This window comes from Mizuhopecten yessoensis, unplaced genomic scaffold, assembly GCF_002113885.1.
Source record: "Mizuhopecten yessoensis strain PY_sf001 unplaced genomic scaffold, ASM211388v2 scaffold10985, whole genome shotgun sequence".
In the NCBI taxonomy this organism is placed as follows: domain Eukaryota; kingdom Metazoa; phylum Mollusca; class Bivalvia; order Pectinida; family Pectinidae; genus Mizuhopecten; species Mizuhopecten yessoensis.
The window spans coordinates 1510115-1528304 of NW_018408820.1; the positions used below are offsets into that span (position 1 = coordinate 1510115).

The following is an 18190-nucleotide window of genomic DNA, read 5'->3' on the forward strand; positions in this document are numbered from 1 at the left end:
GAAATTCACAATTTTGGTAAAGCACCTTAAGACCCTTCCATCTATGAAGAGTATTTGATTCTACCATATCTGGGTCTTGAGAAGAAGATTTTTGAAATTTTAGTCAATTTGACCATTTTTTGCCCCGCCCCTCAGGCCCCTGGGGGCTTGGGACTAAACCGGCAATTAATTTTGTTGACCTTTGTCCATGGAAGGTTCCTGCAAAATTTCATTGAAATTGGTTCTGTGGTTTTGGAGAAGAAGTCGAAAATGTAAATTGTTTACGGACGCACGACGGACGACGGACGACGACGGACAAAAGGCGATCGCAATAGGTCACTTGAGACTTTGTCTCAGGTGACCTAAAAAGTTTCAAAGAAATCATTCAAAAATTGGAGGAGGAGATCTCCAGACAAAAAATCAAATACTGAAATAAACAAAGGGCAAAAACTTTTTGCAAAAATATTCAAATCAAAATTCTTTGAAAGGAAACACAACTTCATATCATGATTATAATGTATACCAAGTTTCAAAGAGATCGGTCCATAAATGTAGGAGGAGATTGCCGGACAAACAAAACTTTACGCCGGCCGGCCGGTCGGACTATGCCATACCATAATACTCCCCTCAAATTTGACCGGCGTATAACAATGGGATCAGTGGACAGTTTCTTATGATCATTGCTACAGATATGTATTACCAGGGTGGGAACAGATGACTTTGATGTCATATACATGACATTTTGAAATCTTGGATGTTATGTCACTGTTTATCTATTTAAGAATTAGTGTCTGTTGCTAAAAAAAAAAGCTGAAGTTTGGATAGGATTTCTGTTGTTCATTATCACTGTGTAGGACTGACACCGGATATAGCTAGTACCGAAGCGGGCATGGACGCTAAGCGCAGACAAGCCACGGGATGTTTTACAATAAACAATGATGTATGTGATGCAGATGATTTGTAAACTATTTCATGCGATCTGAATATATTGGTAAACAAGAGGCCCAATGGACCTGAATCGCTCACCTGGTATTTGTAATCTTAAACGTGGACTAAAATACAGCTAGAGGCAGAATATCAGTGTTTAATTCATAAGAACCTATTAAAAGATTAAACATGACGCATGTGACCTAGAATGTCGAACAAGGACATTAGGTTGAAAAGATTTTAAAGTCTTCCAACCCAGCATGCTTTTGCCAAAATATTATTACCCTGGACCTTTTGGTTATACAGAACAAGTCATTTAAAGATTTAAACATACAGTATATTGACCACTGTGACCTTGAATATGGGCGAATGAAATTCATTTTAACTAACTTGGTAGCCCTTCATCCAAGCCTGTTAATTGCCAAATATCATCACCGTTGGCCTTTTGCTAATTGAGAAGTCGTTTAAAGGTTTTTTTAACATATTTGACCCCTGTGACCTTGGATATATTTCAAGGTCATTCATTTGAACAAACTTGGTAGTCCTTCATCCTAGCATGCTTCTTGCCAAATATCATAACCCTACGCCTTTTGGTTATGAAGAAGAAGTTGTATAAAGGTTTCAAACATATTTGACCCCTGTGACCTTGAATATAAGTTAAGGTCATTCATTTGAACAAACTTGGTAGCCCTTCATCCCAGCATGTTGCCAAATATCATAATCCTAGGCCTCTTAGTTATTAAGAAGAAGTTGTATAAAGGTTTCAAACATATTTGACCCCTGTGACCTTGAATATAAGTTAAGGTCATTAATTTGATTAAACTTGGTAGCCCTTCATCCCAGCATGCTACTGGCCAAAAATCATCACCCTGCGCGTTTTGGTTATTCAGAAGAAGTTGTTTTAAAGTTTTTAACATATTTGACCCCCATGACCTTGAAAATAGGTGAAGGTCATTTATTTTAACTAACTTTGTAGCCCTTCATCCCAGTTTGCTTCTGGCCAAGTATCATCACCCAAGGCCTTGCAGTATTAAGAAGAAGTTGTTTAAAGTAAAATATTGACGCCGGACGGAGACCGGACGCTGCCCCATGCCATAAGCTCACTTGGCCCTTCGGGCCAGGTGAGCTAAACATGACTACAAAGTACCGGTACAAAATCATTTACAAATACAGAAGAACTATTAAAGTATGACATATACAATGATGAAACAGACGTTACCTACATATGTAGACGATACCGGGATAAACAAGTGTATCGCCGAAGCGAGGCAGCTTTTTGAAGACCACAGCATGCTTGTGATCATGGACATGTTTTCGATACTATCATCATTACGAGGGTGGGTGCAAAACAATAAGTGTATTAATAGATCAACCTGCGTTACGAACTTGAAATAATCCGGAAATGAAACTGAAAAGCACATTAAAATATATAGAATCAGTGCGGTTATCACGGCCCGATCGAGGTCGACAATCTCACAGATTCTCATTCGACACATGGTTCATGTATTTTTTCTTAATTCAATGATTTATAAATTCAAAACACACATTAACGAAAGCATTTGTGTTTTTAAACATAAAATAAACAATGATTGTAAATAGCACCTTTTTGACATGCTACGGTATGGATAATAGCGACCAGACTGTATGTTAATAGCGTCTGCGGCTTTATATTATTGTATGGTTTATTGCATTAAACGTTTTTTCTCACACAGATGGATTATTTCGAGTGCAGTTACTCCCAAAACAGCTTTATAGAGTTTAGTAAAATTAATTGAACATTGCAGGCAAGACCACCCGAACTTAGGAAGAACAGTTACACAAACGAAAAATTTTCTTCTAGTTCCAGAAGAAATAAGTTTCCTATGTAAATGTAGTATTATACCACAGACTTTCCGTGATTATACCAAATGATGAAAACTGCAGCGTGAGGGTACAAAGAATTTATCCACTTTTATGTTCCCTGTTTAGAAAAATATCCAAAAAGTTATGAACACAACAGGGACCTGAGAATATGTTACAGCTATATTTAGACCTAAACTAAGGTGTTCAGAGTAATTTTTTATGTTTTAGGGGTTTAGATCGACTTTCGGTAAATATGCCGTTCATACCCTAGTCTAGCCGTTACATTTTCTCGTTCTCCTGCCGCAAAATTGGCAATCTTGCCGACGCTTGTTTCAAGCAGTAGGAGTAACTGAAACTGGGTTGTAAATAGTTGTGTTTTTCGGGGGCGGGGACTTTGAGGAGGGAGAAGGAATGCAGTGAAACTGGACTGGATCAATCGGCGACCATATAGCTCAATTGGTTGAGCATCCGTCTAGAGTTCGAAGGGTTCCAGGTTCAAGTCCCGGTCTGGCTGTTACATTTCCTCTTTATCCTTTTACCCATGGAAGGTTGTATAGGGTTTGGTGTGTCTTCAGGGTCGAAGACTTTGTTGAAGGACGGAGTAAGTAGCAGAACTGGACTGGGTCCATTGTCGGCGACCAGGTAGCTCAATTGGTTAGAGTGTTGGTGTAGGGTCCGGAGGGTTCCGGGTTCCCAGTCTGGCCGTTGCATTTATCTTTCTACTGTTACACATCTAATAAACATGAGTGCCAAAAAAGTACATCATATAAAAATAACGAGGAAAACTATAATGAAAATTACTTAAAAGGAGAAACTTACTTTTGAGATGTTAGATAAGAAAGAAAATCATCATCTTTCTAGTTATGCTAACTTTCTGTAAACGGAATTGCTACGTTTTTGACGGTCAAGCGTGTAAACCACCAACAGCTTCAAATGATATACATAATAGCCAAGCCAAACACTTACTATCATATTGTTGTACTATAGGAATTTATTGAAATATCAATTTGAGCCGGACAGGTTCGGCCCATGCAACACTTAAAAATTTAAGTCGTAAAATTGGCGGGAAAATCTGACGTTGCATGTTTTATGACAATGTAATTAAGCTGATTCCACGGGGGGCCTAACTTACCCGAATGCCCGTCCGAACTTACCCCATGGGGTGGCTCGTTCGGCCATCCGATCTTCTGACAGGAAAAGTTAGATAGTTCTTCAAAAACGGATGGCTACCCTACTTCCCAGAACGGACCTAAATATAAGGGGCCTAATTTGCACAGGTCTCTCCCTAATTGTTATGTCGGTCTTAAAATCTCATTGAGCTTATATGTTCTTATCTCATTCTGAATCAGTAAATATCAGATATCAACAAAAGCAACGCTCTTTTTAGGCTTTGCCTTTTCATACTACGATAGAAAGTTGAAAAGTCACAGCTTACATGCTACACGTACATGTGGACGGTCCTTTATGTAATCATAGAATATAGTTGTACGTGTACTATAGCTCACATGTACCCGTAAGGTTGCAAAACCTCTGTAATAACAATTGGAAGCGACTTATTACCATGTAAAAGTTATACAAGGAAATCGCAAGTAATCGACAGTATAATCACTAGTAATCATAGTTAATTTTATCATAACAAGCAAGTAATCATACAGTAGTCGTCGATTAGGAGCCATGGTTGTTCAAACTTCAGACATTTACTTAACAGGAACTTGCTTTGATTGCAGGTCTCCTCATACACTCTGTTATCATCATCGTCTCTGAATTCAATCAAAATCTATCAGATTTATTACCAGAATTGTAGAAATTAGATCGACTCGGATGTCAACGCTTGTGATTAATGATCGATTATGTAAGATGAAGAAGTGAATATCAATATATATTACAGTTTATCGGGTTGAAAAGTTGCCAAAATAACTGCTTCATTCGTTTTGACTAATTATACAACATGGGTAATGATAAAAAAATAATCCAAATTACCTCGACTGGAGGTGTACAACAACGTGATTTATATAGCTCTCGCTTCGGTGATCGCTATATCCGGAATCTATACAGTGCAGTTCGACCACAGTGCTTTTAAAACAATAATATGTGAAATTAATTAGAATATCAATATTTTATCACAAGAATATAAGTTAATCTATTTATCTTTCTTGTTAAAAACTTTTTTTTAATGGTATTGGTAACAGGATTGAACTTCTCTAAATATGTGTGGTATTTTTTGGTTATACCTACCAAAACAACAATTTTTAGGAAATAACACTTGAAATGTTTATTAAAATTCATTTGATGTGTTTATACTGTAAATGAAAAAGAAATGCAGTAATAGCACAGGACTTTGTCTTTGTTTCGAGTTTTCCTTTTCCAAAAAATGTGAAAATTACTGATAATGACGCATTTACAGTCAACGTTGTAATAGACCCTATAATCTTTGTAATGCTCATATAGGTAATGCTCGTCGCGCGTGTAGTGATGTCTCCTCAAGTTGGGGATTTCCGTGGCTATTTTTAGACGTAAACAAATTATCACAGATGAGAGATTTCCACAAACACTGAACAGGCTTCACACACCGAAATCTTAATTTATTTAGGAACAAAACATAACGAAAGTAAATATTGAAGAAACGAGAACTGTTCCGCGTCGTCAACAAACATGTAAGGCTACAGTAGGCCTACGGGATTTTGCTAGAGATTTTAAACGCTGCATGGGTCATATCACGGAATTAGATCTAAGTCCGTGGTCATATCTTACATGCATAATTGTGCTCAGCAGCAAACATTGATCGTTGTAAAAAAGCCATTACCAAGAATATCGTAAAATGGTAGAAATTACTGGCACTAGTCAAAATTCAATCCAACTCACCGCTGCAAGTTGAACCGGATAAGCGGCTAGAACATTTCTTCGTATTTAACGCATGCGCAACAAGCTCTTATCTCAATTCCAGCCTAGAGGGGATTACGGGGAAATCGGATCTTCTGGAAAATTCCACGAAACCCAAGAAATGCACCCCATTTTCAAAGCCCTCTTTGGGTCGTTCTGTTAAAGATATCGAAAAACTAAAACTATCGTTTTCTTTGAAATAACTTGGACTACTTATGTTTGGAGTTTCAGTTCGTCAGCTTTATGCGTTAATTCTCCAGGGTGAATTATACAGAACCTAATGGTCAAAATGCCGATTTTGGCGTGTTTGACCCCAAATATCTCCATAACTAGATTTTTCTCAGATATAACAGATATACAAGGAGGTAGATCGCGCCGAGTTCTACAAAGTTATGGAGCCGTTTTTTTCGTACTCAAATCGTTGTTATATGCGGCAAATTAGCTACATTTAGCCGTGTTAACATTTCGTTCAGAGGAACGATAACAGAGTTATCGCCCCTCTAACACTTCATTCCATATTACCCTAAACACAGATATATATGCCCACAGTACAGGTATGTCTTATTACCCAAAACACAGGTATATCTACCTACAGTACAGGTATGAATACCAACAGTACAGGTATATATACCCAAAGAACAAGTATGTCTTGTTACCAGTTGCACACTGTCAGGTATACAGGTATCACCTTACTGAATACAATTATATTTCATACAATACACTGGTATGTAAATGCGACGGTTTATAAACACAACCTACACTGACCTACTACACCGTCTATTGCTTCATTATCACTGTTTGTCTGTCGGTTACCACGCTCAACAGGGAAGTCATTTACTCTGCACACATACAGGTCTAAGCAGGTAGATCTACTTGTTGCAGTTGGTGGGTGTCCCGGAGCAGAAATGTGTTAAAATTATTTACCTTTCAAAAAAATTATCAAATTTAGCAAACATCATCATGGGACTTGAAGTTTGATCAAATTTTTACAATGTCAACAGGAAAGTGAGAGATTTATCAACAAAGCAACAGGGAAGTTCATCATGTGAATTTGAATTACAGGGCTGGATAGATATGGACCATTTAAGTGAACATTCTGAAGTAAGTGATCGTGAGGTAGTTATTCTTCAGTGTTTTACATTACTATAGGCCTACGTTTAACAAACATATACCACTGGATGGGACAGCGAAGTTTTTTATTCTCTTACATTAAACAATATGTGACAGTGTTAACTGATAATGATATATGTAAACAAGAACAACAAACATCTTCACGATATCAACAAATAATTTAGCTTTTCATCAAAATGGCAACCCCTATAAGCCAAATCATGCCTCTCCGAATGAAAGGTCAAATGACATGTAGTTATCATAAGGGGAGACAACTGGACTTTTTCTGTGAAAAATGTTGTGAACCGGTCTGTCCAAAATGCCTTTCTTCTGTTCACAAAGGCCACATCGTATGTGAAATAAGTGAAATCACTCCTCAAAAGGAACCAGTCATTAAAAACTTTATAGACACGACAGAAAAAAAAACCCTTGTACAAATTGGAAAATACATCAACTCTACTGATTCACTCCTTAAAGACAACACTAGTACTTTTGAGAAGCTGTCACAAAAGTTAAAGATGCAAACAGATAAATTAAAACAAGAGCTGGACATGCTTACAGCACAGACACTCTTTCTTTATCACAAAATGGAAGAGGATAATACCAAGCTGATAAAGAAATACAAAAAGGACATGGAGATGTACGAAGAGCAACTCAAAGAACAAATTCAAGAATGTAAAGCAGCTCTCCAGCGTGGTTCACACATACAGATTTATGAAACATTTTGTGAGATCCTTTCTCCTACATACAGTCTCCCTGTAAAACCTGTCCTGGGTACTGCCAACTTTAATCCAAATGAAAAACCTCAACATCACTTGAAAAAAGCCTTGGGAAAAGTTATCACCTCAGGTCAAGGTCAAACTTTAACTGACCAGAATCGGTCAGTCTCAATGTCTGATGATCTGGGACAACCCTCTACACAACAACAACGGTCAGAAACAAAAGTGAAGAAAGCAGTGACAACATACACACTACTGCCACAGACCAAGGTAGTGGAGGAGTGGGAGTCTCCATGTCTCATTGGTTCTATATGTCCAACCACTGATGGTCAGGTGTGGATCACGGACGAGAAAACACGAACTCTCCTGGACAGGAAGGGTAAAGTAATACAGGAGGTCAAACACAATGTCTGTATCAGTGCCATCAGTCTGTCACCCACCACACACACACTGTGGGTTTGTGACAGAGACAACAACATCATGGAGCTGGTATCAGGACGACTGACACACAGATTCAGTACCAAGGAGGAACCCTGGTGTATATGTATTACAGCCAGTAATCATGCCATTGTAGGGATGCCCAGACACATCTCCAAATTTACTTCAGATGGTAAAATGGTGTGTACTTCTATGGCTAAAAGGACTGGGAAACCATTAGTGTGTACACCGCGCAGGATCTCAGAGTGCCCTGTCACTCACAATGTGGCAGTCATTGATTTCAGTAGTGTAAGAGATGGTGGTGATGAAAACAAACATGTTGTTGTGATGGACACTGATTTCAAGGAGCTGTTTGTATATAGAGGTGACATCCCCAGTACATATAGACCAACACCACAAACAAGAGGTAAACCATTTTACCCCAGTGATGTGGTGTATGACAGTGTGGGGAACCTGACCATAGGGGACTATAACAACTACAGGGTCGTACTCATCAGTGGAGGTGGTGAGTTCCTCAGGATCGTACACACTGACACATGCCGTCCATGGGCTGTAGGTGTAGACAGGGAGGATGTCCTGTGGGTAGTGTTTGGGTTATTGTTTGGGTTTGCGTATGCGGGTAACACAGTCAAACTACTACAGTACAGCAGTGTGTGCCACCTGTAACCAAACAACATGGAAATCAGGGACAAAGGAAACTTATTACGATTACCAATCAGCTAACGGTGTGTGGCATTCACAGGAATATAAGTTAAATATCTAGACTACAGATTGTGTGACATTCACAGGAATATAAGTAAAATGTCCAGACTACAGATTGTGAGACATTCACAGTACTATTAGTAAAATGTCTAGACTACATATTGTGTGACATTTTTACAAGATTACAAGTAAAATGTTTAGACATCTGATTGTGTGACATTCACAGGATTATAAGTAAAATGTCTAGACTACAGATTGTGAGACATTTACAGTACTATAAGTAAAATGTCTAGACTACAGATTGTGTTAAATTCACAGGAATATAAGTAAAATGTCTACACTACAGATTGTGTTAAAATTCACAGGAATATAAATAAAATGTCTAGAGTACAGATTGTATGACATTCACAGGATTATAAGTCAAAAGGCCCTATAACCACGGACAATAATTTGTGCACTGCTTTGCAACGACCTACGAACTAGGTTGTGATAAAGCGGCATATAAGAACCGCAAATTAGTATTATTATAATGTCTAGACTACATATTGTGAGACATTCACAGGATTATAATTTCGAGACAAAATGGGCCTATACAACTCTGCTCCAAGGACACTGGTGGAGCCAACCCCAAACTAAGAAAGTATGGTAACAAAGCCAGCCAAGGTACCGCTAGTCGTGATCAAGGTACACCTAGTCGTGGTCTAGGTACAACTAGTCGTGGTCCAGGTACCGCTAGTCGTGGTCAAGGTACCGCTAGTCGTGGTCCAGGTACCGCTAGTCATAGTCCAGGTACCGCTAGTCGTGGTCTAGGTACCGCTAATCATGGTCCAGGTACTGCTAGTTGTGGTCCAGGTACAGCTAGTCGTGGTCTAGGCACCGCTAGTCGTGGTCCAGGTACCGCTAGTCGTGGTCCAGGTACAGCTAGTCGTGGTCTAAGTACAGCTAGTCGTGGTCCAGGTACCGCTAGTCATGGTCCAGGTACCGCTAGTCGTGGTCTAGGTACAGCTAGTCGTGGTCTAGATACCGCTAGTCGTGGTCCAGATACCGCTAGTCGTGGTTTAGGTACCGCTAGTCGTGGTCCAGGTACCGCTAGTCGGGGTCCAGGTACAGCTAGTCGTGGTCCAGGTACAGCTAGTCGTGGTCTATGTACAGCTAGTCGTGGTCCAGGTACCGCTAGTCATGGTCTAGGTACCTCTAGGCGTGGTCCAGGTACAGCTAGTCGTGGTCTAAGTCCAGCTAGTCGTGGTCCAGGTACCGCTAGTCATGGTCTAGGTACCTCTAGTCGTGGTCCAGGTACAGCTAGTCGTGGTCTAAGTACAGCTAGTCGTGGTCCAGGTACAGCTAGTCATGGTCCAGGTACTGCTAGTCGTGGTCTATGTACAACTAATCGTGGTCTAGATACCGCTAGTCGTGGTCCAGATACCGCTAGTCGTGGTTTAGGTACCGCTAGTCGTGGTCCAGGTACCGCTAGTCATAGTCCAGGTACCGCTAGTCGTGGTCAAGGTACCGCTAGTTGTGGTCTAGGTACAGCTAGTCGTGGTCTAGGTACAGCTAGTCGTGGTCCAGGTACCGCTAGTCATGGTCCAGGTACCGCTAGTCGTGGTCTAGGTACAGCTAGTCGTGGTCCAGATACAGCTAGGCGTGGTCCAGGTACAAGTTGTCGTGGTCCAGGTACTGCTAGTCGTGGTCCAGGTACCGCTAGTCATAGTCCAGGTACCGCTAGTCGTGGTCTAGGTACCGCTAGTCGTGGTCAAGGTACCGCTAGTTGTGGTCTAGGTACAGCTAGTCGTGGTCCAGGTACAGCTAGGCGTGGTCTAGGTACAGCTAGTCGTGGTCTAGGTACAGCTAGTCGTGGTCCAGATACAGCTAGGCGTGGTCCAGGTACAAGTAGTCGTGGTCCAGGTACTGCTAGTCGTGGTCCAGGCACCGCTAGTCATAGTCCACGTACCGCTAGTCGTGGTCAAGGTACCGCTAGTCGTGGTCTAGGTACTGCTAGTCGTGGTCTAGGTACAACTGGTCGTGGACTAGGTACAGCTAGTCGTGGTCTAGGTACGCTAATCGTGGTCTAGGTGCCACTAGTCGTTGTTTAGGTACAACTAGTCGTGGTGCAGGTACCGCTAGTCGTGGTCCAGGTACCGCTAGTCGTGGTCCAGATACAGCTAGGCGTGGTCCAGGTACAAGTAGTCGTGGTCCAGGTACTGCTAGTCGTGGTCCAGGTACCGCTAGTCATAGTCCAGGTACCGCTAGTCGTGGTCTAGGTACCGCTAGTCGTGGTCTAGGTACTGCTAGTCTTGGTCTAGGTACAACTGGTCGTGGACTAGGTACAGCTAGTCGTGGTCTAGGTACGCTAATCGTGGTCTAGGTGCCACTAGTCGTTGTTTAGGTACAACTAGTCGTGGTCCAGGTACCGCTAGTCGTGGTCCAGGTACCGCTAGTCGTGGTCTAGGTACAGCTAGTCGTGGTCTAGGTACTGCTAGTCTTGGTCAAGGTACCGCTGGTCGTGGTCTATGTACAGCTAGTCGTGGTCTAGGTACAACTAGTCGCGGTCTAGGTACCGCTAGTCGTGGTCTAGGTTCAGCTGGTCGTGGTCTAGGTACAGCTAGTCGTGGTCTAGGTACAGCTAGTGAATTCGTGTAATTTATTTCCCCCGCTTGCAGGACATATTGTAGGTAAACATTATTGAGATTAAGTTTAAACATGTGAGTATCTTGCTGTTGAGACATAATGTATAGTTTGAAACTCGAAATGAAAAAGCCTTATACCTCATTAATTATGGATACGGAATTTGGTTGAATATCTGCACAATATCTACAGCAATTATCACACGAACCCCAAAGAGTGCCCGAGATGGGTGGAAAGACAGAGGAACAAAAACATTGTCCACAAGTTTGAAGGAATTTGGCTAATATTTGCTAGAGTTATTAAGCAGAAACTGCAGATAATGACGTTTTTCGTTAATCAAGGGCCATAACTCCACCAAATGGAGTCCAATTAAAGTGGTTGTCAAAGTTGGCTGAGCCCTTAATACGATGAATCCAGTTACTAAGTTTGAAGACAATCGGATAATATTTCCGAGAGTTAATGAACAGAAACGGCAGATAATGACATTTTTCGTTATTCAAGGGGCCATAACTCCATCAAATAAAATCATCCAACATGGCCGAGCCCTTAAGGCATTTAACCCTGCTACCAAGTTTATAGAAAATCAGTTAACAATTGTTGCAGTTATTGCACGGAAAATGCAGATAATGACGTTTTTGTTATTCAAGGGGCCATAACTCCGCCCTTAAGGCATTTAACCCTGTTACCAAGTTTGAAGAAAATTGGTTAACATTTGTTGCAGTTATTGCACGGAAACGAAGTGTGACGGACAGACAAACAGACAAACCTTTCGGGGGGATATAACAAAAGTTTTTTTCAATTATATCAAGACATATACAGCTTGATTTTTCTATCTGAATATTGGATACCCAACAATTCTTCTTTATCAATTGAAGGTTTTCATGTTATATTTACCCTAGATTACTAGGTATAAGGTGGTGGGATTGTTATTCTAATTAAAAACGTGCTTGTAAATTATGTATCTATAATTGAAACAATATATGATTCAATCATATGGTAAAAGGTATCAAAAACCCTTATTGATAACCACAATGATTTATATATAGCATGTGTGTATCTGCCGCCTTCTAGTTCTGTATAATTTGAATTCATTTAATTTAAGTTTATACAAATACATTTTTCTAAGGTATTCTATCTCCTGGACCTCCACAGTTAGTATGCATAATTTGTTGTAAATTGTTAGTTCATTACTGTATTACAAATGTATTAAATTTTGTGTGTTGATGTTGCTTACATATACTTTTTATTTTTATGTATTCTTGTAGATGATGTGAATTTATTATGTGAAGGTATGTGCTTAAATTATAAGATCAATTGAGTTTGAAGTAGGTGATGTCATTACTTGATTACCATGTGCTTAGTTTCATAAGGTTAGAGATGAGGTCATCATACTAATTATTTATAGACATCACGTGACCAGTAATGACCAATGGTCAGTTAGTTAGGTGATGTTAAGCATCAGTTTACACAAAGATATTGGGGAGGCTGGCAGTAATTTTCATTTCAATCTTGACGACCCTCCCTCCAGCCCCGTTCATCTCCATGCAGAAGACAGTGTGGTTATGTAAATATTCGTCAGCTGTAATCATACCCTATTGTCATTATTTTTTTGTATATTCATGGTAATCAAAGTCAATTGTTTCAGATTACAATACAATGTGTCCATCTTTGCTTATTTTTACTTAAGTGTTATAATCCTACATGTTATCATTTTTTACCGTCTAACCTGCTTGTCATTCACAGGTCCAGTGGTATACTATAGCTATTTAGTTATGATCCATGTGTTTGACTTAGTCAATTCGTTAAAAATTCTATCTAATATTACGAGTTCTTGTATATGTTTTATACTCATTACATCTTGGATGAGGTCCCTCAATGTCAAGTTAATAGTATAGCAGAGTAAACTATTGTTTGCCTAAGTAGTATTGTTTTAATGTAGTATACTCCCAATTTGATCATTCATGCCGTCTTACCTGCTGTTATCTTCACAGGTTCAGTGGCAACGCTCTTTCCTTCTAAGTCTTGTTTATTTTGTTTATACTCATGATCATGGCATTTGAGATGCTGTTCCTCAATGTGAACTTAACCAGTTTAATACTTATTGTGTGCCTCTTACTGTACGTTCGTTTTAGTATTATATACTCGCTGATCTAATCAGCCATCTAGCCTGCTGTTTGCATCACAGGTTCAGTGGCATTTTCTTCCCTTTCAGATCCATGGTATTCACAGAGTCATTTCTTTGATAATTAAGTTGTTAATTGTGTATTAATTCAAGGAGGAGGGAGCCAAGTGCTTGAGAAGCCATGTCTCATAATAGGCCCACTTTACCCTGCAGTGAGTCTCTCATTTACTCCCCATAGGACGCCCCTTCAGCTATCTGACCAATCAGCTTCAACTGACCAGCGGTCAGCATCAGGTGCAGGGATGGCTGGGCTTTTCAAATTCAAATGCTAGTGTTCCTCTGTACTTTGACCCAGCAACACGTATGTGGCAATTCTATTCTAATTATTTGCTTTAATGACAGACTTTGTCAAATGACATATTGGTGACAATTCCCTTGGCTCCCTCCCTCCCTCTCTCCCATGTTTTCAGTTATATTTTCTGTGGCTTAGGTCATGTAGCTAGTAGGAGAACCATGGTAATTTTACTTGTATTTATATATATATTACTTGAACAGATTTTGGGTTCATGTGCGGGGCATATGTCAAGGTCATTGTATGACCCTACACATATGTCATCTTCCGTTGTTTAGGCGATTATATATTACTTATCCAGCATAAGCTAGTATTTAATGCATATTATTGCGTAATAAATAACCATGATTATCTATGTCCCAAACCTGTCTTTGCGTGTTTATTTTACACGTCTTCACCACAGGTTTCATTGAACTAATATGGTTGGTAGCTAGCCCGGCTTTCTTTCTTGTGCATATCACAGGTTCAGTGCCAAATTTTGCAAAGCTACTAGCTCTACCTGATGTTTTTATGTTCAGTGTCAGTGTCATCAGTTCAATTATTTCATTCTGTCAAACCTGAAGTGGCATCACTTAGGTCTATTTTACACCTGCTGTTCAATCCACAGGTCCAGAAATAGCATAAAGTTCCAGTGAATCTACTTTTTTTCCTTTTATGGGTTTTAAATTTTCAATAAAGCAATATGAGAAGCTCTTCGAACTTTTCTACTCATTTACAACGGTCGTCATGTACGCACATTAACACACTGCTCATGGAGTGATGCGGTCAGAAAGAAGCCGGCATTGTTGACGTTACCGCCAAAAAAATTTGATTGTGCATCCATGGAATAAGAAGTTTGTCAGCATTTTTTTGTTGTATCATTAGATATAATGGATCCCGAATATGTTCTTTGTATCTAAATGGTGAATGATCCAAGTATTGGTTGTCATTGGACTGTTATCTTGCTGAAGTGTGAACAGCGCCATATTTGAAACAAGTATCAATCCGCCAAGCCTTTTTTCACTGCATATCGCTAATTTATACGCAGTCAGAGTTTTACTAAGCTGAAGAAGGGAGACATGTAAATATATATATATGTATACTGTAATGGAAATTCTCATCTGAATCTGTAACATGCGACTACATGTAGTCGGTTTACAACTGTGACATTGTGCTCCTCTTCCAAAGAACTTGTTCTCTTCCAAGTTTTCTGCTATACGATGACGATTTTCACACATGGTACCATCTCCATGTGTGTACCAATATAACCAAGATCTCTGCTAGGGACAACAGATAAGTCGACCAGTGATCAACCAGTCAGACTCGCACTATAGCCGATTCAGTTGCATGCCATTAGTTGGTTCAGCACTGTGACAATATTACCCTCGGGCCGAGTTGGAAACAAGCAGGAGTATATAGTACTCACTTCCTCCGTGCGTCTATATCGTCTGTGCTGACTGTGGTTTCTGGAGCATGGCTATCATGGCGATGTGTTGCATTCTGAAATGAAGTCACAGTGACCTCAATTTGATGTATGACTTTGACTTTGACTTTGATCTCAAGTACTGAAATAATGGTTTCTGGAACATATTTCAGCCTGTTTCATGAATTGTCATCCAATTTTGTATATCATTACATCATGGAAAGGCAGTGGGTCACATCTGAAAATGAGGTCACTGTGACATCAATAATATTGACCTTGGACCTTGACCTCAATTACTAAAATAATGGTTTCCGGGGCATATCTCAGCCACTGTTCCATGATTTTGCATGAAACTTTGTATATAGATACCGTTATGGGAAGATGGTATGTCACATTCTGAAATGAGGTAACTGTGACCTCAATTTGACCGTTGACCTGAAATACTAAAACAGTGTAATACAGGATTATACCGCATTCCTCAGCCACTGTTTCATGAATGGATTTCCAGATTTGTAGGTAAGCAGCTGGGAGCAGGGGTATCTGTAAAGCCAATGCTTCAAGTTATCTCATTAAGTCACAGATACAGTCGAACACATCATATTATTGAAACAAAATTTTATTCCTGTGACTTCTTGTAACAAAAGCTTGACTATAATCACAACATTGCATGAACTCATTAAAACAGTGCATGGACTAGGCCATGGGCCACATTTTACACACCTAACAGTAAATAATACAGCTAGGCCAATAACACATCCTACATATATTTAACAGGGTCTACGCTAGACCATATAACACATTTTATTCTTCTCACATACAAAGATAACTTATTAATAAATAAATGAATCATTTGTACATTATGATTTAATTGTAACTAACAAAATATTATCATATTGCATAATATTCACATCCATCCCTTCCTATAAATAGTTAATCCAAACATTAACTCATTCACCCCTGAAATTTCATAATGAAGTATTCCAACCTTTGAATTGGAAGAGTTCAAATGTGTCTTCAAGGGTGAATGAGTTAAATAGCTAGGTTGTATCACAGATTGTTGTAATGTAGGCCATATATGTGTATATAAGATATAAAATCACTGAATAATTTATATAAGTAAGTAATAAAACAATCCAAACATATCAACACATCAAGTGAAGTTGTATTTTAGTTTTCAATCATTGATCAATAAAATAGAGTAGTAATGCTTCTGATAGAAGCTCCGCTACCAGCACTATGTTTAAAATGTGTCTTCCATCATTAAAATCAAAAAAATTGAAGTAAATGTTGTTAATATAGAAATACTATTTAAGATATGATCTACTTTCCTTGTCAACGTTGATGTAGTGTTACGCTCTCGGTCAATAATTGGCAAAGCACAAATGCGGAACAATCTTTCCATGTTCACAAGTATATATAGCCCTTATATTACATCTTAAACATGATCGTCAGAAATATTAGTTTACTTGATGACAAAAACATTTCAAAATCATGAGGAATAAAACATGTACATTACATTTTTTAAACATTTGACACAGAAAAGCGTGTGTAGAATATTGGTATAAAAGGGGAAAAAAATCATCATTAACGGCACAAATTCATAATCAGAACACAGTCTGTTACTATAGCCTTACTTACATATTAGTTCACCCGCACATAATATAACTTGAGTTCAACCACACAATGTGAGTTCACCCATAGAAAAAATTAGCTCACCATTCATGCAAGTTCATCCACACATAACACTAGTTCACTCGAAATAATGTGAGTTCACCCACAGAAATCACAAGTTCACCCATGCATAACACAAGTTTACCCAAAATAATGTGAGTTCACCCACCCATAATGCGAGTTCACCCACTGAAAACAAAAGTTCACCCACAAAGAAAACATGTTTACACTCAGTCATGCAAGTTTACCTGCACATTACACAAGTTCAATCAAATAATTTGAGTTTACCCCCACATAATGTTAATCCACCTGCACGTTACTCGACTTAATCCACTCATATTATGAATCACCCACCAATTATTCAAGTTCACCCACACTTGGTGCGAGCTCACTGACAGAAAATATGAGTTCACCCAACCATTTTGTGAAACCTGTACTGAAGTGTGGGCAAGGTCAAATACGGTTATTTAGCATGATGACGACAATGTATAAAAGTTACAACTTAATTTGTAATTTCCCAATACAAATTTAGTAAATTTGAACAAATGATTTTACAAATAAATTTTACAGAAAACTGTCTTAATTTACAAAGATTTGAGGAATTAAACATGTCATGTAATCATTTATCATGACACATGTTGGACGGTAATAGGACAATTTCAACTTAGGATAAAATAGTGCAAAATTTGTGCTTACAGACAAGTTTATAGAAGATCTTCACAATGTCTGCAGTGCTCTATAAACAGTAGAAATCCAAAAAGTGTTTAGAATGACGAGGAAAATAACTTATACTCATAACAAATTTGATTTTCAATGAAACATACAAATCAAATTCACTTAGATCAAGTTAAACCAAACCTATAGGAACCCAGTGAAAGCCAAAGCAGTCTTAATTCTTATCTTACTGTATATCATAAATTCCAAGCTACACAAAGTGACTGTCTTTGTGTAACAAACTGAACTGGATTTTACTAAAAGTTATGCACTGTGACCATCCTGTAAAGCTCCAACTGAATATCTATTGATCTTAAGTAGTCGCAAATAATAAAAGTAAGCTTCAAACTGTTTCATAAAGGAAAACAGTGTTAAAAATATCTATGCTGACATGTAAATATTACAAAGCATACCAAAGATTTGATTATAGTTAAAGTTCCATGATTTACTCAGTCTTGGATCATTTTTGATAACCTTGCACTAAAATTACTTCAAGCATGCGAGCTTGACTACATAGTTTTAGAATAACACTAACAAGAAATGTATCAGGTGGTCGGGTGGTACAGTGGATAGCGCATTTGCCTTTCACCAAGGTGACCGGGGTTCAATTCCCCGATCGGACATGAAAAGGTATGGGGTCACCTGCCCGACCACGTGGGTTTTCTCCGGGTACTCTGGTTTCCTCCCACAGTTGGACCCCCCGCGCGCTA

General features: G+C 39.0%; 1 protein-coding gene across 1 annotated transcript; it reads left to right on the forward strand.

The window, feature by feature from the left end:
- The first annotated feature begins 6935 nt into the window (after positions 1-6935).
- On the forward strand, positions 6936-8561 carry LOC110464334. The gene is made up of 2 exons (XM_021519512.1): positions 6936-8067; positions 8260-8561. The coding sequence occupies exons 1-2, from the start codon at positions 6936-6938 to the stop codon at positions 8559-8561; spliced, it is 1434 nt and encodes a 477-aa protein (XP_021375187.1).
- Positions 8562-18190: the final 9629 nt, after the last annotated feature.